The sequence below is a fragment of the Oryzias latipes genome, chromosome 6, assembly GCF_053564925.1.
Source record: "Oryzias latipes strain Hd-rR chromosome 6, Olatipes_Hd-rR_3.1".
NCBI lineage: Eukaryota > Metazoa > Chordata > Actinopteri > Beloniformes > Adrianichthyidae > Oryzias > Oryzias latipes.
In genome coordinates this window covers 25,155,249-25,176,599 of record NC_136242.1, presented here as the reverse complement: position 1 = coordinate 25,176,599, position 21,351 = coordinate 25,155,249, and the positions used below count along the sequence as shown (strand labels likewise).

At 41.4% G+C, this 21,351-nt stretch overlaps 1 protein-coding gene across 6 annotated transcripts in view; it reads left to right on the top strand.

Moving 5' to 3' along the window:
* furinb (furin (paired basic amino acid cleaving enzyme) b) overlaps positions 1 to 20,790 on the top strand; it is a 98,747-nt gene extending 77,957 nt beyond the window's left edge. For 5 of the 6 annotated variants that reach the window (XM_004070097.5, XM_078948899.1, XM_078948900.1 and 2 more), the window contains 10 exons: positions 502 to 590; positions 3,662 to 3,834; positions 7,584 to 7,796; positions 9,494 to 9,594; positions 10,923 to 11,026; positions 12,948 to 13,065; positions 13,283 to 13,462; positions 13,633 to 13,760; positions 14,337 to 14,465; positions 18,299 to 20,790. In XM_004070097.5, the coding sequence (XP_004070145.1) occupies positions 502 to 590; positions 3,662 to 3,834; positions 7,584 to 7,796; positions 9,494 to 9,594; positions 10,923 to 11,026; positions 12,948 to 13,065; positions 13,283 to 13,462; positions 13,633 to 13,760; positions 14,337 to 14,465; positions 18,299 to 19,005 (1,942 nt within the window). In that variant the 3' untranslated portion in view covers positions 19,006 to 20,790. Of the gene's footprint in view, positions 1 to 501; positions 591 to 3,661; positions 3,835 to 7,583; positions 7,797 to 9,493; positions 9,595 to 10,922; positions 11,027 to 12,947; positions 13,066 to 13,282; positions 13,463 to 13,632; positions 13,761 to 14,336; positions 14,466 to 16,945; positions 17,013 to 18,298 lie in introns of those variants that run through there. The other variant, XM_078948902.1, reaches the window with a different exon arrangement.
* Positions 20,791 to 21,351: the final 561 nt, after the last annotated feature.

The window sequence follows — 21,351 nt, the reverse complement described above, 5'->3', positions numbered from 1 at the left end:
TTCTAACGCTGGTATATATTTTCTTTGACTGATACTTGTTCTTTTGTGTGGGACACATGTCCTCCAAAAAGGTCAATTTAAGCAATTGGATCTCAGGCTTTTACGAGAAACCCAGTTTCATTCGCTTTACTAAGTATTGATTTTACTTTTGTGTATGATTGCGCTGCTTTATTTATTTATTTTTTTTACCTTCGTGTAACCAATTTCCCCTCAGGGACAAATCAAAGTTCTTCTTTCTGTCTTCTTCTGGTTTAATTCACCACAGTACATCTGCACAGCTTTTTGTACTTAACAATGATGCCCCTTGGCTTGAGGGACCTTTGCCCTTGGTAATTTTCATCATTTAGCTCTTCAAGAGCTTTTCAGTTGGATTTTCGGGATTTTGGTTTTTCGTGACACCACCAACTATTTTTGAAAAAGCGAAGCAGAACATTTCCTGGATTTATGGTTTGCACTTCACACTGTTTCCCCCTTCTCTCCTTCTCAACTTTCCCATCGCAGGCACGGAACGAGGTGTGCAGGAGAAGTGGCAGCTGCAGCCAACAACGGAGTGTGTGGAGTGGGCGTGGCCTATCACGCAAAAATCGGAGGTGTGTGCACTAAATTCGTATTTTTTAATGCAGCGCCAGAAAACTAAACCGAATAGGTTTGATGTGAGTTAACAGCGAATAGCAATATAAAATTCACATCATTTTTAATTTGTCGAAAGGATTTCTGCTTTAACTGGTTTCGCTTTGAGTCACAGCAACAGTTGTACAGTAGCTGTCTCCTCGTTTTATTAATGACGCGGTGCAAGCACCGAAACTACGACCACCTGTGTTTGGCTCTTTGCCTTTAAGCTCAAAGCTTTCTTCAACTAATTAGATGAAAAGCAAGTTGAGTTTTTAAAATGTTGAGGCAAGCTGTTCACTGATTAGAAACCAGCCTAAATTTAGTATTTCACAAATGCCAAGAAAAATGACTCCACCTTTCAAAGTTGCTAAAACTCTTTTTTTTTCTCTCTTATAAAGGGGGTTATTTATGAATTTTGCTGTCTTGTGAAGAAAGTTGACTTTGTTTTTAGTGATTTCTTTCACACAGCAATCTGTCAGTGCCATGATGGCAGCCAACAAGACTCTACGGAGCCTGCGGGGCCCCAAGCAGTGCCGCTCACAGATGTTTCTCATAACTCTCCTTCTTTGTCTTCATTACAATTCATCTCCCGACAGATCCACATGTTGGCCCAGCTCTCATAAATGACTCCTGCGTGAGTCTGCTCACGTCACGGGGGTCAGCGGATCCTTTATAAACAGCTGTGATTTCCTCCCAGATGCTTTCACATTGTAGTTAACCATAAGTGTAACAAAACAGTCGTGATTCAGCCCCGCTACCAGCTTCTGTTCCCAATCTGGGCGCAGTTCCACAGATGACCACTGGAGGCAGGTGGCAGAAGGGAGCAAATTCCTATCAACTTTCATTTTAAATATTTTATTCTGAAGATAATTGCAGGGGGTGTCAGTCACAATAAATTTATCAAAGTTCAGGTTTGTGCAATATTAGAGGCATGTTTGTTGATTGACAGGTAGCTGGTCTCAACAAAAACGTACTTTACTTTGTCCCGCATATCCGCTAGGGTTGTAGCGAGTATTCAGATACCCACTATCTATTTGTGATGACTGAGATCACTGGTTTACGATCTTTACAAATTAAGTAGAGTACAGTAGAAATACACTTCTAATTATCGCTCTATGATTGCAGAATAACGTTGGATTTTCAGTATATAAACTAAACAAATGGAATGCACTGCTGTTACCAGAAGTGAATAAATCTTCAAAGAGTTGTTGAGGTTCTCATTTTCAAACTAAAACTGTTTTTCGTGGTCAAAACAAAATTAGACTTAGTTTCAGTTTCCTGAAAAAAGCTCTAACAAACCTATTTTGTTTAACAATTGAAAAAAGAAATATTGAATTAAAAATAGAGAATATAACAAAAGTGTCTTGATCAATTGTGTGGCGTTACATAACTGCTACTATGGCAGAGAAGACATACCAGAACACATCTGTAAAATATTCATCTAGAGTGAGGGAGTTTTTTAGTCTTTCCACTACAGATGAAATAAAGTCAGTTTGTGAAACATGTCTGTTGGGAACACTTGTCAGTTTAGATGAAAGGACTGTGAGGCCTATCTAGTTTATTTAGGTGTTGCTGTGTCTTAGTGTACTAGCTTCTTGTCAACTTTTTTACTAAAAGTGTAGTCAGCACAACTGGAAAAACAAAAAACTGTGAAGAACATTTTTAGGATTTTAGCTGTTAAATCCTCCAAAGTAAAAGAGATATATTTATGCTTTATTTACTGGCAAAGTTAACTAGGAAGTTGACAGAAAAACTATAGTGTGTTTGAAGTGATAAGTCATTTCTTTCTTTCAAAAACTTTGTTTTTATCTGTTATTGTTTAGTTGGTGTTGTTTTGTCTAAAGAAAAATATCCAGTAAAAAGACATACTGTAGATATAGCAACCATTCAATCACAGTAAATCTAAGAAATAAGAAGTACGATTTGATCTGTAAATCATTGATCTTGGTTTGTAAATCAAATTTGGTCCTCGCCACAGTCCCCTATTTCAAAGACAATGTTGAGGTGGGTGGAGCACATTTTGTCTGCATGCACCCCACCCCCCATCATCAGACCTGTTTAGATTCCAATGTTGGATAGTAAGGACAAACTTTGAATTTGCTCTTCGTGCCACACCGCGTTCATCCCCGAACATGTGAAACTCAGAGCTGCAGCTCCCCCTGCAACCTCTGACTCGTCGAGCTGCGGGACGTTGATGTCTGAATTGTTACGACAGGAATCACTGCTGCTGAAGTTCAAAAATCCCAGTGAAAACACAGTTTTAATTTGATCCACATCCAACCATTCAGTATTCAAGCTTTAGTTACACTGATTTACCAGCACAACCTAACCCCAAATTAAAGCATCCCTTGTTGTGTCCCTGCCAGCATGCATTGTCTAAATATCTTAATGTTGGACGCCGTCACTTATAACTCTGCCTTGATGTCTGGGGGTCCTCTTGTAATGGACCTCATTTGAGTTTGCTTCATTTCATGCCTCTCCACGGCCATTAACGCTCAGAGTAGAGATCTGAGGCTGCCGACTTCAAAGGCACAGACAAGATCATGTTGAGGTATGATGAAAGGTGACATTTAGTGCTACCCTGTGGACAATCCAGTCTGTTCGAGGTACTGCAGTCCTTCAGATCAGCTTTTTGCAGGTGTGCATATGTGTGCACGTGACCTTTGGACGCAGTTTGTGCAGATTTGTCAACGATTTAGCTTGGTGTGAGCTACAGAGACACCAGAGGGCTTTGATTGGTTCCCTTTAAAACAAAACATTACAGGTTTTAATTTTTCTTCCTAATTTCATTCAAGCTCAGTCAGTGAATTTCTACCTTTTTTCTCACCAAAGGCTACTTGCTTCCAAAGTTCTTGTTGTTGACAATAACATTGTGTGTATTTTTACCTCATTTCTTTTGTTTTTTCTTTGAAACTGTGTGATCACGCTTATTTTTAATCAGGTGTCTAGATCTTTCCATCCATTTGTTGAAGTTTTCAACACTAATTATCCAGCTCGGTGACCTTAGAAGGCACATCGACCCTCTTTATTTATTTTTTTTTTTTCACAGGAGTTCGGATGTTGGACGGCGAGGTGACAGACGTGGTAGAAGCTCGCTCTCTGAGCCTCAACCCTCAGCATATCCACATTTACAGTGCCAGCTGGGGCCCCGAGGATGACGGCAAGTCCCTGGACGGCCCCGCCAAGCTGGCCAAGGAGGCTTTCATCCAGGGGATCACCAAGGTCAGCTAAAGCAGATTTCCAACCCTGTAAAAGAAAACACAAAAAGATAGATTTATTCTTTCATAAAATTTGATGCAAGTGCCTTAAATAGTTAGGTAAAAACATATTCTCCATTTTGTAAAAAAAGAAAATGCTACAAAATTCTGATTAAGTGGGATTTAAAGGCACTTGAAAGAACATCTCAACAACATATTTAATAAAGTTGCCTTAACAAACACCTAGAAATTGAGATATTTTACTTTGAAGGAATAGGATGACAGAATGTATTTTGGGACATTTGTATTTTGTGAATAATATCCCAGCCTGTCTGCAGTCTTGACCTCGAACAGTTTGTTGTATCACAAAATGAAAAGTTTGACAAAAAAGGCAGATGGCTGCAGAGCAATGGAGATGATTTATCTACCCAGAATGGGGATAAAAGGTTCAAATCTAGTGCAATTGATGTCCTCCGTTTCCAAATACTTGCAGAGTGTTGTTAGAAGACGAGATGATGCAACTCAGTTGCAACCTCACTCAATGCCAGCATTAACATTTCAAGTCAGGGAGTATTCTGAACTGTTCTCAAACTCGTGACAGTAGAATTTTTAGAGATTTGTTTCAAATGCACCTGTGCAGGTGTTTCATTGATGTGAACTCTTTAGCTTAAGGAATTTTACATGATCTCTAAATCTGTGCATTTAATTGACAAATATTACCCACAAAATTATATATTTTATGAAAATTATTATTTATGATGTAAAAAGAAGCAACAAACAAAACAAACTTCTGTATTGGGTGAATCAGTTTGGTGACCTGCTTTTTGACCGTTTAAACAACAAAACAATAAGTTGTGTGCTTTACAGACCTGAAATACAAACGGTTAACCTATCATACCTTTGTGTGATGAGATGCTTTTCCATTACTGTGGGTTATTTTTTTGTCTGCAACCCTTCAAGGGTTTTTTTGTGGCCTCTGCAAAGATGAATGTTTGAGAACTATTGAGAAGATAATTATGCAGTAAAAGCAGCAAGCTCGGGTGCAGGTAAAGATGAAGTAAACACAAATCCATGGGGCAGAGGCTTCATTAGAAACTCAAAAATACCAAGTTACCAAGTATCACTCACCAAATATTGTACTGTGTCTTCTAACCTCCTCATCTACAAACCAGTGTCGGACATGACTGCTATGAAGGACTTTAGAAAATAAGGATGTTCAGAAGTCTGGAAATGCTTCTGTCTTTGCTTTCAATTCGATTTTCTTCTTTTATGTTTTGTGGAAACTAAATTCAGTTTTTCAGCCATTTATCAACTATACCTTTAAGAAGATAAAATGATTGTTGTTGGTTATTACAGCTGTTTACATACGACCTTTCTGGTCTGCCACCATACAACATTGAAATGTGTCTTTAAATGGTAAAGATGAGATTGGAGAAAAACATAAACAGAGCAGCAGCCTTTGATGCAGAACATCAAGTTAGAGGCATCAGTAATTGGCATGCTAATGAGTCAAACAGAACATTTTCTGTTAAGCAGAATGACTCACATCGCCAACTTCTCCGTGTATCACTGTGTGTTCGGGAGGAAAATGTACCTGACGGCAAGAAAACGGGAGCCTGGGGACCCAGCGTGAGTTCTCCTGGCAGGGAGATGACGGTTGATGCTGAAGTGTTATCATCTGGCCTCCGCTACCCGCAGCAAAATCAGCGCTCGACCGCTCGCGGGTCGGGGCCGGACAGTTTAGGAGTACTTTTTTCAGCTGGTGGCGCAAGCACACCCTTTGATTCACACTTCCTCAAACACACAGCGGAAACATTTATCCTGGCTTCTAAAGAGGAGGGGGAATCCATTAGCAAAATGAAATGGGTAATCCTTATAAAACCTCTATGAACAAGCTTGTTTAATGTCTGTCTTTAGTTCCAATTATGGTCTCTTTGCAGATGTACGAGCTTAAGATTTCACAAGGAGTAGCAGTGATAAGCAAGGAAAAAATATTTTGGTATCCAGGCAGAAAATAGCGTGCGTTCATTCTGGCATTATGGGGGCGACGCTGAACAAATAATTACTTTTTCCACCTTGGGTTTACCTACCGTAACTTTGTTGCTATTTTCAGTGAGCAGCTATCCACCAATCTGATCTGAACAAAAAGAAAAAAAGGCTGTTTTCTTAAAAAACAAAAGCTGTTTTTTAAGGCTGCTTTGGTTATGAACAGTCTCCCTGCACAGTTTGCTACTACTGAGTATACAAGCAGCCAATAGGATTGGAATAATGACCATGTTAACATTTTCTACATTCTAAAATATCTTCTTTTATTCAGGTTAAGTCACGGTTCATGTTCAAACTAATTCAGCTAGTGTCAAAGGCTGTTCCACAGGCTGCTGTAGTCATTCTTCTACTGACAAATTCAAGCCATCCCTTTTAGTTATTCTCATTAGCACTTGCTGGGTTCATCCACAGCGCTCCGGCTAATTGTGTAGATTCTTCAGCAAACCCCAGAAACAGTGAAAATAGTTCCATAGTTCATGTGAAGGTGAGACTTTTTGACTTTAGAAGTTCAAATTAGTTTAACATCAAGCAGATTCAAGCAGCCTTACTTGTTTTTTTATTTATTTATTTGTTTATTTATTTATTACAGTTAAATAGTCCTTATTCATTGTATGTGGGGGTCATGGGTCATATGTTTTAACGGATGGGAGTGGGAAGGGTGAGTTGGGCTTTTGCTGTAAGATTGTGTGTTTTCTGTTTTTAATGTTAAAGCACTTCGAGCTGCGCAATTGCATGAGAAGGGCTATTTTATAAATAAAGTTTGATTGATTGATTTATTTACATGTTCGCAAAGACTTTCACTGCTTTAATTAGATTTTTATAAAAACGTAACATTGATGTAAGTGTTTGATTAAGAACAATTTGGGAGATGATTTAGGACAAATTAAAGATAAGAACAAGGACTTTTGGAGAGAAAAATATGCCTTTTATCCCAAAAATAGAGATTTGGAAGACAAAAGTCAGGATAAAACATCTGAAGCAAGACTAATTAATCCAAAATAAAAAAATCCTTCAGTCCTTAAGTAAAGGTCATTTGCCACCCTGAGGGCATTTCAGAGCTGTGGAGCCCTGACAGCAGATGCCCTGATGCCCTCTGTCTCCTGCTCCAGACCGTCCCTGTGGACAGACGGCGAGAACTAGTCCACGCGCTTTAGGCTATCATCAACCGTTTGTTGAGAGAAAGTGAAGGTCGGCAGTGCAGGAGGTCGACAGGTCAACCGCTGCTTTTAAAATGTGTCGGGAAACTTAAATATTATTCACAGAGGCAGCTGGTTACCAAAAAGAGTGGAAACAAATTGAAGAAAATAGGTCATATTTGAAAGCACAATTTAAAAATATATACAAAATAAAAAACAGTAGACCGGCGGGGTACAAACACGTAATAAAATGTTGGTTTGTGTTCTAGAAAAGGTACAGCAGACAAATGACAGTTCTGTTAACAATCAGAGCTTTTGTTGCAAAAATAGCTGCTTTAGTGTAGTTTATAGTTCAGTCTCACACTAACTGCTAGGTAACATTCTGTGATTTATTTGACCTTGAAATCTGTTTAGCACCAGATCATGTGATAATTAGATTTATGCAGTTATTTGTCTAAAGTTTTACATTTAACACCTGTCTTCAGAAAAAAAGGGTCTATCTGTCCCTGTGGCTTTACTTATTTGAGAGATGGGACTTTTCAGCCACTTTTAGCTTAAATGAAGTGAACGTTTTTATCTTTGGGTGCTGCAGGGGCGCAGCGGCCTCGGTTCCATCTTTGTCTGGGCTTCTGGTAACGGTGGTCGAGAACAGGACAGCTGCAACTGTGACGGCTACACCAACAGCATCTACACCCTGTCCATCAGCAGCACCACACAGTCGGGAAGCGTGCCGTGGTACAGCGAGCCCTGCTCCTCCACCCTCGCCACCACCTTCAGCTCCGGAAATCCAGGGGAGAAACAGATAGTGGGTGCAGACACAAACACACACTATTGACACCTCTTTTTAGTGTTTTACTTTTCCTGCCTTTCTGCAATGCGACGCTTTAAATGTCAGCTGACCTATGCAAGACTATCCTTTCATTAATTTGAGTCGAGCATCAACCTGTCAGTGTTTGATGTTGCATTAAGAGGTATGGCAACAAAAACTCAGATGACACATGCTTCCTTCAAGCTGCCTCAGGGACCTTCACCAACATAATTGAAGGCACGGAACTGCCTGTCTGTCTAAAATGCACTGCAGGGAAGCTGCAGGAAAACAAACAGAATCCATCAAAACAACTCAAATGAAAGTTGGTGCTAAAAAGTCAAGCATCACTTCCTCTGCGCTGTTTCTTGGCAAAGAGAGGCTGCTGTTTGTACTATTACCAATTACATGCTGTTTCGCTTTTCCAAGATGGGTAGACACGTTTCAGTGCAATGGATGGATGCGTTTTCTACAATTGCAGAGCAGCGTTTCAAACAAAACCCAGAAGCGACCCCCGCCCCCCCCAAATATTTCATTTAGTGGAGAGGTTCATCAGCAATTGTTCCATCAGACAAAGAAAGGCTAGCAACTAGATAACAGCAGTGAAATCCAATTTCTTTAAAGTAGTTGGGTTGGCAATAAACTTCAGCGCTTCTTTGATATTCTCATCTAAAAACCTGTCTCTGTGTGTCTAAGGCCTTTGTCACAACTGCCCTTACGGGTAATTGTCTGGAGGCAAAAAAAGAGATAAACCTGTACGGGACACACAGGTGGCCCGAAGGGAAATATCAAGGTCGGGGAACCTGTGAGACAAAAATGTTCCTGTACATTTCTACAGGCGTGCTGCAGGCGACAGGTCATAGCGAACACTTAAATAACGCGTGATATTTGCGCGCTCCTTGCTGTTAGACTGTTGGAATTTAGGAAATTAGGCAATTAAACCGTCGTTTGTCCGCAACACTCCAGACAACCCAAAAACCTGCAACACCTGTGCGGGTCCAACCCTGTACAGGTTTATGTGACTAGGACTGAAACCCACACTATAGGAAACACTCAGAGTTCACTAAGCTATATTTGCAACGTAATAATTATAAGTTTTAGCATTTGTTATGCAAAGTCTGAGTGGTTTAGTGGCTGACATGTGCCGCTATGACCTGTCGAACAGGTCTGCCGCGCAGACGCCGGCCCCCTCTTTGTTCCAACCTCCGACACAGAGGCATCTTTCTGGACATAAATGTCATTAGTTGCACAATCTGTCAGGTCAGAAGTTCCAATCATGAATGCTCCTGGCGCCCCCCTCCTTGCCTCTGGCCTCTTTGTCATTTCTGACGAGTCCTCATCTTGACCCAGGCAGGCCTCATTAGCCGCCTGGCAACTGACAGGGAGCACAAGCGGAGTCCTACCTGCGGTGCCAGCATGCTCCATCTCACCACCACATGACCTGGATGGGCTGATTTGGCTGACATTCACTGCCCTCACTGTGACTCTTTGGCAGGCAGGGCATTCACTCATCCTCCTCCTCATCCCAAACAGTTGCAGGAAGGACTCAAATTCTCCCTGGATCTTTTTTTGTGTGTGTTATTTTTTTATAGCTTTCAGCATCTCTCTGTCCTTTTTGAAATCTTAAAATTTAGTGTGTCACATTAAAAAGTGTCTCTCCTATAGTATTTATGTGCACCTCTCTGTTTTTCTCCAAGGTCACCACCGACCTGAGGCAGAAGTGCACCGACTCTCACACGGGAACGTCTGCCTCCGCCCCCCTGGCTGCAGGGATCATCGCTCTGGCGCTGGAGGCCAAGTAAGTGTGAAGCACGGCTGTAAAGACCCTCGTATCATCGTTAGTACCAAGATTCAAATTGTCCTTTATATTACTGTGCTTCATGTTTTCCAAGTGGGAGCTGCTCGCCCTAATGTCCTTAAATGAACATATTCCTTTGGGAATCAACTAAATCCCAGAAGATTTTTAAATCTACCAACAATTTAAGCTTTTGTTAATCAGTTAATTAGTAAGATAAATCAGAAGCTGAGGCCCTAAAGCATTGTTGCTGTGACCGTGCTGTGGATTTCCAGGATTTACAAATCCATTTTTTAGTTCACCTCGTATCCTAAATCACATCTTAAGTCAGTTTTCTCGCTGATCTTCTGGCTCTATAAACCTCCTCGTGTCCACAGTGCTGATGGCAGGTGTCAAAACTCCTCCTGCGTTGCCTCACAGGTCTGTGTCCCCAGCGCCTCGGTGTATCTCAGCTCTGTCAGCTCTGATATCATAAGAGATGTGCGATGACTGACAGATCTCAAGTTTTCTCCTCGTTTGTCGACCATCGGTTAATATTTGCCAGCAAGCAGCAGCCCAGCAGAAACCCGCATGACAGCCAGCAGTAATAACAGAAAAGCTAGCTTATCACTTTGGAGCTTGCAGAGATCAAATCATTTAATAGGGAGAGTTTGTATTTTTTGTTATTATTATTTGATTACTCCCTCCCCCTCTCCCCAATTCTGAGATGACAGTGAGTGGATCCAGGGGGATCTTGTCCATTAATAACACATGAGAGGCTGGTGAGAGGTGAATGCTGATGTTGGTGGGAAATGGAGGTGATGCGCTTCGCTGAAACTCTGCGTTTCTATTCCTGTCGATTTGTGGTGTTGCGCTCCAGCTCCGTGACTCATCGTTTGATTATTCTAACCCTCTGAAGAGTTTTAATACTGTCTTTTCATAAATCTATATCGGGGGAAAAACTGACTTTTCACAGGCGCCTTTCTGTGTGGAAGGTGACCCTGTCCCACAGTCCCAGGCCTCATTAGAAACGAGCATTATAGAGATGAATGTACACCAGCCTCCACAATATTATATCTACTGCTTTACTGTGTTCTTTGACCTCCTTGCACAGCGGGTTATGATGTTCCTTTTGATATATTTTATGACGCCATCCTGGTGAAACATTTTAAACTGTGAGGAATCACATTAGGGTGTTCTTCCTGTGTGTTATTGTTTTGTTGAGGTCAGCAAAACCTGATTTTCCCCATCATGTGCATAATGTTGAAAGTAATACCTTCAGCTATTATGTGACAGGAAGTCAATACTGGTAATGTTGCTGTGCTCTCTAATATGTGTGTGTGTGTATGCAGTATGAACCTAACCTGGAGAGACATGCAGCACTTGGTGGTGAGAACGTCCCAACCCGGGCACCTCAGCGCCGCAGACTGGAAAACCAACGGCGTGGGGCGCACAGGTACGGACCAACGATTGTGTACGTGATGATGGACAGACTGCGGGGTCATGTGTCATCTATTGGTCCGTCATCCATCAAGACATTTCTTTAGATCTGGGGTTATCGCCATCTCTGGTGTTTTAAAACATCACCAGATGTGGACAGATGTTGGACAAGCAGTCGTTGGACCATGCCTAAGTTGTGTCACTACTTAGTGGACTTTAAAGGGCGTTTTTCCATTTTGAAGGGGTGTCCGAATCTAAAATTCCAAAGTCCAGTGTCCAACAAATTTCCCATAACTCTCTGAGAAAACTAGTGTTCGTTGATGCTCACTAGGTTAGTCAACATAGACCACAATGCATTGTGTTTGCATTGAATTATCCAACTTTTCACTGTTGGAACACACTGGATCCATAAAAGGTCATCGTAAAATTTTCACATTTATTAGGTTTTTACTTCGGCAACTGGACGACATCATATTTGGCGTTAAAAAAGTTATAAGCATGTGTCCGAATTGCGTTAAAAGGGCACTAGATATTCCCACACTATATATAGTCTTTGAGGGGTTAGGGGGAGTAGGGAGGGAATTTGGACATAGCCCCAGTAACTCTGCTCATTGGATTTGAGTCTCACTTGTCAATCAAAAGACCACACTCCCATTACTTTTAAGATAAAACCTTGGGGTTCATAAAAATTCATCCACAGAACTAGAAGTCAGAGATATTAAACGTAACCACTGCTCTGAAATGGCTCCAGTTTTGTTTTTTTTTACCTATCTTGAGGACCAAGTATAGACATTGAATGATCTGTGTTCGATATTACAAGACCAACATTTCTTATTGTTGTGTAAACCAGCAGTTATATAGTGGTGTCTTGCTTTATCGCGGTTTAACTTTTGCTGTTTTTCAGTGCAGTTTTTCATGTTTTTCTTTTTTCAGCATCCTGGTCACTTGTTGACTATGTCAATCCGTCTCCTCTGTGTTGTTTCTTCTGCATGAAATCTGTTCAAATTACTACATTCAAATAAATCATTGATCACAAGCAGATCTTTGTTTTCATTCTGGACTCTTTTTCTACAAATATTTTAACTTTGAGAGTTTAAAACAAAACAGAAAAGTGTGAAAATGTCTGAGAAAAGTGTATAACGTGTAATGAGGTCTTAAAATATGTGTAATCCTACTTTACTGATTTAATCAGGTGTAGAGTGATTGCAGCAGGATGACAAACATTAAGTCTTTCAAAGGCTTTATTATTTCAGTCGCTAAAAAAACTTACAATAATTGAAGTCTGCTTTTAAACTGCTCAATGAACAGTAATTTATCTACTTGATCCCAAGACAGCACCACCTTTAAAGGATCCTTTCCTGTTCATTTCTTTTCCTTGTGACATTTACAGACAGGAACAATCTGTGTTTTCCACCTTATATGGCTGAAAGGAAGCACTCAACAAATGCTCACCCAACAGCAACATGCTGTTTATGTCAGGCTTTGCAGGCCTGATAACATATTTACTGCACGGCTCTGGTACATTGAACAGCAGGTAGCACTTGGAGGGAAAAAAAAAAAACTCCTTTTATGTGCCGTTGTGGAACCAGCTACACAGTCTGTCCACAGCTTGTAAGTTTAGGATGAATTTGTTTGCTTTGTCTGTCATCCCCCTGCCGGCGGCTGTCAGTCAAACATGTGTGGCCTCCAGCCAGCCAAGACGACATGCTGATATTTTCCTAAGGGTCTCTTTTTGATCTTGATACAAAAAGAGAGCATTGAATTATTGCTGATTCTAAAAAGAAAAGATGAAAAAGTGATTTCCATGGGTTTTAAGTAAAAAAAACTCTTTTTAAAGGTCAGTTTTTATGGTGGATGATTTATACCTCTTCAGGTCTGAAGCACAAGAAGAACATTTTCCATCCCTCCGTTTTGCTTATGTAATCATCTCTCCATAGTGAGTCACTCGTACGGTTACGGGCTCCTGGATGCTGCAGCCATGGTGGGTTTGGCACAGAACTGGACTACAGTGGGGCCCCAGCACCAGTGTGTTCACACCATGCTGGCAGAACCCAGGTTAGAGGAATGACTCGCATCTTAGTTTGTGTGTTAAGTTCTGTTTTATTGGGAGCACTTGCTGTTCTGTCCTCTCTCTCTGCCTGATAGATGTCACAGCCTCCTCCTGGAGGCTGGAAGAGGCCACTTAGATTCTTAGCTCAGTGCCTTTGTGTGTGTGGCCTCTCTGCAGCCACACAACATTAAGCGCTCTCCCCTCCACTCCTCAAACCTGCAGAGACATCGGGAACAAGCTGGTGTTCAGCAAGAGCCTGGATGCCTGCTGGGGGCGACCCGACTATGTCAGCTCTCTGGAGCACGTTCAGGCTCGCCTCACGCTCTCCCACAACCAGAGAGGAAAATTGGCCGTTCATCTCATCAGCCCGCTGGGCACCCGGTCCACCCTGCTGTTCCCGAGGTACGACACAACCCCCAGCAGCAGCAGCGGCTGAGCCGCGGTGTGGAGCTCCGTCTGTGTCACACCGACAGACGCCGCGTGTGCGCCCTGCCATTCTGCTTGTACACAAAGCGCTCCCACAGGCTCAGAGAGGAGACAAACAAGCGATTTCTCCCTCCTTCTCTTTTCAGGCCCAATGACTACTCCTCAGAGGGGTTCAACGACTGGGCTTTTATGACCACCCACTCATGGGATGAGGATCCTCAAGGAGAGTGGACCCTAGAGATAGAAAACGTGGCACCTAATGGGCATGACTATGGTAACCCCACTTATCTTTATTAATCACTAGGTCTAGTTACATCACATCAAATTAACATCCTCCCCAGCATTCATTCCGTCCCGCACATCTTTGAACAGCCTCTTTGCTTTTTTTTTCTAAGCCGTTCAGTCTCTAATGACACAGTTTGAGCAGTTTTTGTTCCAAGAGGAGAAGCTCTCAGAGGCACATCCCAATTAAAAATTGGCAGTCCCTTGGGAAGAGAGGGATAATTCTCTTCTTTTTTTTAAAAAAAGCTACTTCCCACTGTGTTTTTCTTTCCAACAATTTAGCTGCTTGGAAGGCAGCAGCAAGCGGTCATGAAGAGTTAACATCCTGTGGCCTTGTTTACTCAGAATTGCAAGGAAATGAAATAAAGTAAGAACGCCTCTCCTCCTCTGCTGGAGTTGATCCTCCTCCAGAGGTGTGTTTGGCCAGATCACATCACTTGTTTCCTCTCCTTCCACCCACATATCCTCTATGCAGCCAGTTTACCCTTTTCCCTGTCTGAGAGATCTTAAATTGATATTTGCTTCCATCTCTTTACACTCGGCCTCTTCTGCTCTGTTTCTGGCTCAGGTGTGTTGACTCAGTTCACCCTCCTGCTGTGGGGAACCGGACCCGGCTTGGTCAACCCTTCGTCTCCAGACTTTCCTCGTCCGTCTAACAACAGCTGCAAGACCTTCGATGCTCAGCAGATCTGCATCGGTGAGGCTTTGCATTTGATGCACGCTCCAGAATGTGCTAAACGTGCGAAACAAGCTAAACAAGCAGGAAGGGGATTCTGCGTCCTAGCACGTGTCCACCAACTACAGTTAGAAGAGCCGAAATGTTGAAGCGGTGCAAATCTTGTGAATCTTGATCTAGAATTTTCCTTTCTTTTCCGATATACGTATGAAAGACTTGGTGTCATAGAATTCAGACAGATCACTCGTGGTAACTATTCATTTCTCCTCCGTGATCGTTTTTCAAACGGTTGGCACTTCCATGAATTAAGAGACGCTATCCATACAATACTACTAGGCCTGCACAATAAATCCAAAATCTATTATTGTTGCGATATCAAGCTGTGCAATTTTCATATCGCAAAAGTAAGCAAAAATTGAGATTAATGGTTAACTTAATGTGCTAAAACAATCTTATGGCAGCTTGTAATATTTAACTAATCAAATAAATGCCTTTAAATCCCTTTATGGATTTGACCAAACGGTTGGACTCCTTTTATGTTAGATGTTCGTCTCCTATGAAGACGAGGGTCATTTGGAGTGTAATTTAAGTTATGTCGACTCTTATTTAAATTAAACAGTTGCTATCAAACGGAAATGATGTATTTTGCTGTTTTGCTATTCGTTCATGTATCGCAAGTTATATCGTCATCGTAATATTGATCACTAATATCACAAACCGTGGGTTTTCCTCATATCGTGCAGCCCTAATCACTACCAAATCCAAGTCCCTGATTGGTCAAAGTTCTACCTGGTTTAACTTTCAACGCTCGTTCAATGGCCGCATGTCTTATACTTAGACCCAAATGTTTTGAAACTTGTTTTAAACGCGGGAGCCCGAAAAGTTCCACACTTAAACAGACTTTTTCTTGAAAGTGGGAGCTTAAACACGCGTCGCCAAGAGCGGTGTGAGTATAGCTTTCTACTTCCGACTCACAAACTTAAACTAATGAGCAGCTTCGGATGTTGCCTTTATGCAACAGACTTCAAGACCGACGACTCTGAATAGACCAAGGCCAAAGCTTTGAAAAGTCACTCCCAAATGGCGTGCACAAAATGAGCATGTCACACAGAGTGCAGGTTGTTACAGGAGCAGAAGGCCAGATTAAAACTGCAGCACAAGAGGTGCACGCTGTCAGCAAAAGTGGACTTCTTCCACCAGAGCAAGATAAGGTCAGACAAGTGTCTCTGCTTCCAGTCAGATGCCTCCTTCTTAAGCATTTCAAATCTCTTAATCGGTCAGACTCGCCACTGTAGCTGCTGCTGCTAATCCTTTAATGTACAGTACATGTCACCAGCTCCCTAATGACCTCCCAAAACCTGGAGGAAAAAGCCAGTAGAAACAAGCAAAATGATCTGTGAGCGCTATGGACGATGCACAAGATTCCCTTTAACCCTTTAAAGCCCCCAACATAACAGATTAAACAGAAAATTCAAATCATTTAAAATTAATATGTTTTTAAACCTTCTGAGGAAATTTGCAATATCATTTTTAAAAGATGTAGATAATGTCAATTATGATCCGTTGGGTGATTTAGTAAGTTTTATCGTACTAAATTTTTTAAAATAAAAACAATATTAACATGAGTCTTCAAGAAGGAAACTCATTATTTACTCATCGTCTCAAAATTGTTCCACACTTTCATGAAGTAACTGTTTCATAAAGAATTAATTATCAACAAACGTTGTGTTCTTTTACCACAGCAAGTATTCATTCAATAATAATAATAATAATGAATTATTATCAGCATAAAGTTTAGAAAACTAGCGAAACGTTGCCCACCAAAATGGTTTTTAAGATTTTTTTTGGAAGCAACCATTTTGAAATGGCCCTTCTACTGCCCCTAGTGAAATAACCATGAACTGCATGGACCAAGTGATACATATATGAGGGGTTTTTAAGGACAGTTTTGATCATGCTGTTGAGATAGGGGTCTGTATTTTAAAATATGTCACGAAATCTCTTGATGTCAAAATTATCATTCAGAGAACGGCGGAAAAAGGATCCTGAGGTTTGATAGCAAACGGCCTGCAGTCAAAAGGAAGTTTATTATTCAAAACTAGAGAAAGTTTTCTGATCATCGCCAGATCAAACAGGCTCAGAAAGGGGCAGACTCTGAGGCTTGTGAGTCTTGAATACAGATCTGATTGCAAATGACGTTTCTGTGCTTTATCTCACCCAGACATCACAGTTAATAGATGCTGAAAGGCCATTTGATCATACATTACATTGTCCAGTCAGTTTCAATAACAGTGAGCATGGCTGGACAGCATGTGAGTAATGAGAAAGCCAGTCAATAACCACAGTGCATGGAGTCTGGAAGGCTGGTGAGGAGCTAACGCCCATGTGATCTGTCACTTTTCTGAATTAAACATGTTTGTGTTGTCACGGCGCCAGCGTTCGTTATGATGACTCGACTATCAAACAATAATTGTAAATATGACTCTTCAATCTACCCATAGGTTGTTATGCATCTCATCAGGCTGCTTAGGTCTTGGATTGCGGTGAACTTCAAGAAAAATGACCATTTCAGAGTATGTCCATCAGTGTAATTCGCTCGAATGTTGATGCAAAGTAATTGAATATTCACATTAAAAAATATGATCAATAATTTCATAGATTCTGCTTTATCAAAGATTTCTCTGAAAGGAAATCAATGAGAATCTACATCAAGAAGAGTTTGTTATTTCGCCAGAGAAAAGAAAATGAAGGATGAGAGAAAAAAAGTGATAAATCATTTCATTTATTCTACTTGTCCAACTTTCATTTATTGACTTTTATGGCTGACGATCTCTGCCAAAAGTTTGAATCTGTTCAACTTGAATCCAAAGTTTAAATAAACATTGATTCATTTTTCACATTTCCTTCCCAAAACCACTTTTGTTTGATTATGAGAACCAGTTATCATCTGAATAATAGTTTAAAATGAGCAAAAAGGAAACAGCCATCAATAAAATAAGGAGTTTGTTAAATTTAAATCAAGTAAAAAGTCAATTTGTGCCCAAAATTAGACTAGAACTTGAATTAAAGGCAAATCAATTCATTAGTTTAATTAATAAATTATGCATTTTCTTAATGGAAATCAATTTGATTTGATACAGCATTTTAGATCCAGCCCCACTAACTGCTCATGACCTTTTTTAATGAATTATATGTCATATAAAAAACAGAAAAATTTTCAAACTACTGAAAAAATGTAGGTTGGACCTTTTTAAAGCAATGTTTTTCCCACTCTGAGGAAAAATGCTGCTTTTGGTGTTTAGCATGAAGGACATATATTAAGAAAATTAAGCTTTACAATTCATTTCTGAGTATTTATTTGTTTAAATCAGTGTGAATCAGGAGCAGATGAATAAATGCTCTTTAAAAATAGTGTATTTGTAATGTAGAAAAAGTGGGCCACAAGCTCCCTGCTCCCAGCTCTTAGTTAGCAACAGGGAAGGGGGCGGGGTAGCTCCACACCAACGGTCCCGCCCACAACTTGGACTTGAATTTCTAATAAACTACTGCCGCTCTGCAGAAACTATGTCCCAGAAAACGACACAGATTTTTAGATTTTGGTAAAAATGGCATAATCATAATTAAAAGACCACTGAGAACGTTTTAGAAATAGAAGATCAGAATGTGACTTGAAGAAGCATCAAGGGATGATTTCTTTTTTTGTTTTACCTTTTTTTAACCAGGTAAGCTATGAAGAACATGTTCTCACTAACAGTAACGACCATTTCTTACTTACGTTTAGTCCATGAATGGGATTTTCCGGATGTCAGCTTAAACTTAAACCAGTCGTGCTTTCCTCTCCTTCCTCATTCCAGAGTGCAGCCCCGGCTTCTCCCTCTTCCTCCAGGGCTGCGTGAAGCTGTGTCCTCTGGGCTTCACCTCCGGACCGCAGCTCCTCAACCTCTCCCTGGAGAACTGGGTGGACTTGTCTTTGGTGCAGGCCTGCCTCCCCTGCAACCCCGCCTGCCTCACCTGCTTTGGCACGGGGCCCACAGACTGCCTGTCCTGCCCCCCTCACAGCCATCTGGTCTTCACTTCCTGTTTGCACCAGAACCAAGTGCAGCGGAAATCTCCTCTCACAGGAGGACTCCCCAGCTCTGAGGCCCAGCCAGAGAGGAGCTCAGCGGCAGCAGACGGCAACAACAGGGGGGCCGAGGAGCCCCCGGGGCGCGGGGTAGCCCCACCTACCCAGCAGCACGTCATGGTGGCGGTGCTCAGCTGTGCCTTCATCCTGGCGGCCTTCATCGGCATCTTCTTCTTGCTGCACGTGCGAGCGGGCGGGGCTTCTACGGGCTGGAGGACCAAACTGCCCTCTGTGTTCTCAGACTCCAGAGGCGGGGGGGCGGGCTTCGGTTTGAGTCTTCGGCAGGGACCGCAGAGGAAGGCTCGGATATGCTACAAGGGGATCCCCACTGTGTGGGCCGACGAGGGCTTGAACGGCTGCGAGTCTGAATCAGACAACGAGGCGGGGGACGGACACAATGAGTGGACGGCTTTCATCAAGACGCAGAGCTCCATCTAGGTGTTCTGGGGAGGACGGGCACAGAGAACACAAGGCCTTACCGTCCCATCAGCACCCCCCAAAGTGCATTAAAACCTCTTTTTCTACGCTTTGTCGTCTAACTCAGAACTTCATGGTATTTATTATTACACCCTTAATTATTTTCATGCATTTCTCGTGTTCTTCTTCACTCCTGTAAAACAAACAAGCCGACTTCAAAAAAAGTTTTCAAATCCAGTTCTAATCAGTTTGACCTAAAGAAATGATTCTGTCTCCAACATTACCAACTTCAAAAAAAGAAACCATTTTTTTTTTCAAATTGTGAAGTAAACTTCTTCTTTTAAAAGCTTGAATGAAGAAAGTAAAGGTTGACCCCTTCATACCTGGCTTTAATTCCAATTATATAAAAACATTTTCTTCAGGGTTTTTTCTAGGGGTGGAACAATTAATCGACCTAATCGTTCAATTTATATTCGATCCAAACGGAAGTTGTTAATCAAATTGATCTATCCTTTTATAAAATGGTTACAAAATGAAATCAGTTGATTATGTTGATATTGGAAAATACCATTTGGATTGAGACATGGTAGGTTTACTATAACGTAAAAACAACCAAATGCATCACAGCGGACAGCACACATTTGATGACAGCAAAAAGATGAACATGTGACCATGTGACCATCCAGTGGGCTGAACTTTAGGAACTAAACTGAAAATGGATTTGCCATTGATTCTTTACGTGTTTGTTTGTACACACATTTAATTTACACTTGATTATTTTGAAATAATTCCAAGGAATCTGGAAAACTTCACGTGCACTGGTCAGTACTCGGGTATTTGTCTCTGAGTCTCACTGGTTGAGGCTAAAGATATCCTGGATCCATTTTATGTCAGTGAATCAGATCGTTCAAACTAAACCGATATCGACTGAATCGTATCGTCAAATTGTTACAACGAATTTTTACACCCTTAGTTCTTTTTCCAGTCCATGTGATTCTAAATTAAGTGGAGTCCCGCATTTATTTGCACGTTGGGAATTAATGACATAGAGCATGAAGGGGTTCAATCTTTTTTTTTTTTTTTCGGAAGTTGATTTTTCTTTGAAAAATCTGATCTTGTGGATGAGTTTCTTGACAAATTTCTTGTGAGAATCATTTGCTTCTCATTTCTATGACTAAAACCCCAAATTGTGGCTCTCTGCAGCGCTGGGACCGCACAGAGAATCCTCCCTCAGGCTGCTTGAACAGAAGAAGTGTGGAGGATGTTGCGCTCTCAGCCGAGCCACAGTCGGGCAGAAAAGACATTTGATGAATCATTCACGGAATCTCACCGACTTGTTGAGGAGTAACTCTTGTTTTTTTTAATAGTACAAAAAAACAAAACCCCACTTAGCCCAAAGCTGCTTGGCTGACCTTTTGCAACATTATCCAACTCGGTCGCCGCTGGAGAGGAGCACGATCGTTTTCTCCTCATTTCCCCCGCAGAGCATAGTGTATATTGATTTTGGGGCTTCTCCCGCCAGAATGTTTTCATCGAGGTGCAGCTTCCTCCTCTTCTGGTGCCAGCACAGCACATATGAGGGGAAAAAAACAAACATACACTTCCTTTATTTCCCATTTGAGTAAACAACACAAACTGAATCAAAAAGCCAGGTTTGTTACAGAATTCCAATAAAACAAAGGAAGGGATGTCAGAGGGCATTTTCTATGTTTGTTTTATACGCTTTTTTTTATTTAACTGAAAGTGGGTGTGAATATTGTAGAGATGAGTTTCACGCTGGAATAAAGATGTTGGCTGTCGCATAAACGCCTGGGTTTGATTTTTGTCTCCAACGCCATATTTGCAAACTTCCGGGGTTTTTTTCTTTTATGGAGCTCCAGCAGCAGCAGCAGCACCCAGGAGAGCAGATGGTTCATCACTTCTTTATGGACGGGAATCTCTGCAGCCAGCGTTCTGTTGCCTTCACTCAGGGCGTTTGGGCTTGAGCGAGGCGCCAGCATTCTGTCGCTTCCTGTTATCCAGTTGCACTGAAGGCTGCTGCCAAAACGCCCTCAAGGAAACTGTTCACCAGCTTCCAACAAGGAGGCCTCCACAAACTTTGCTTGAATCTTAAATGGAGCTGCGTGAGGACGCAGGAAAACGCCTGCTGCTTGCAGCTTTGTTCATTTGCATCTTCTAAAAAAAACTGTTTTATGCTTCAGTCCATAATTATACCAGCTGGGAGAACTTTTTGCTCACAGATGTTTCTTGCTTTGCATTATAAATGTATTTGTCAAAGCCTTTTATCTGACTCATTACATGTTCCTACTTACGTTTTCATTTGTTCACCATCTACATTTTTTCCTATTTGCCCTGTGGTTCACAGTA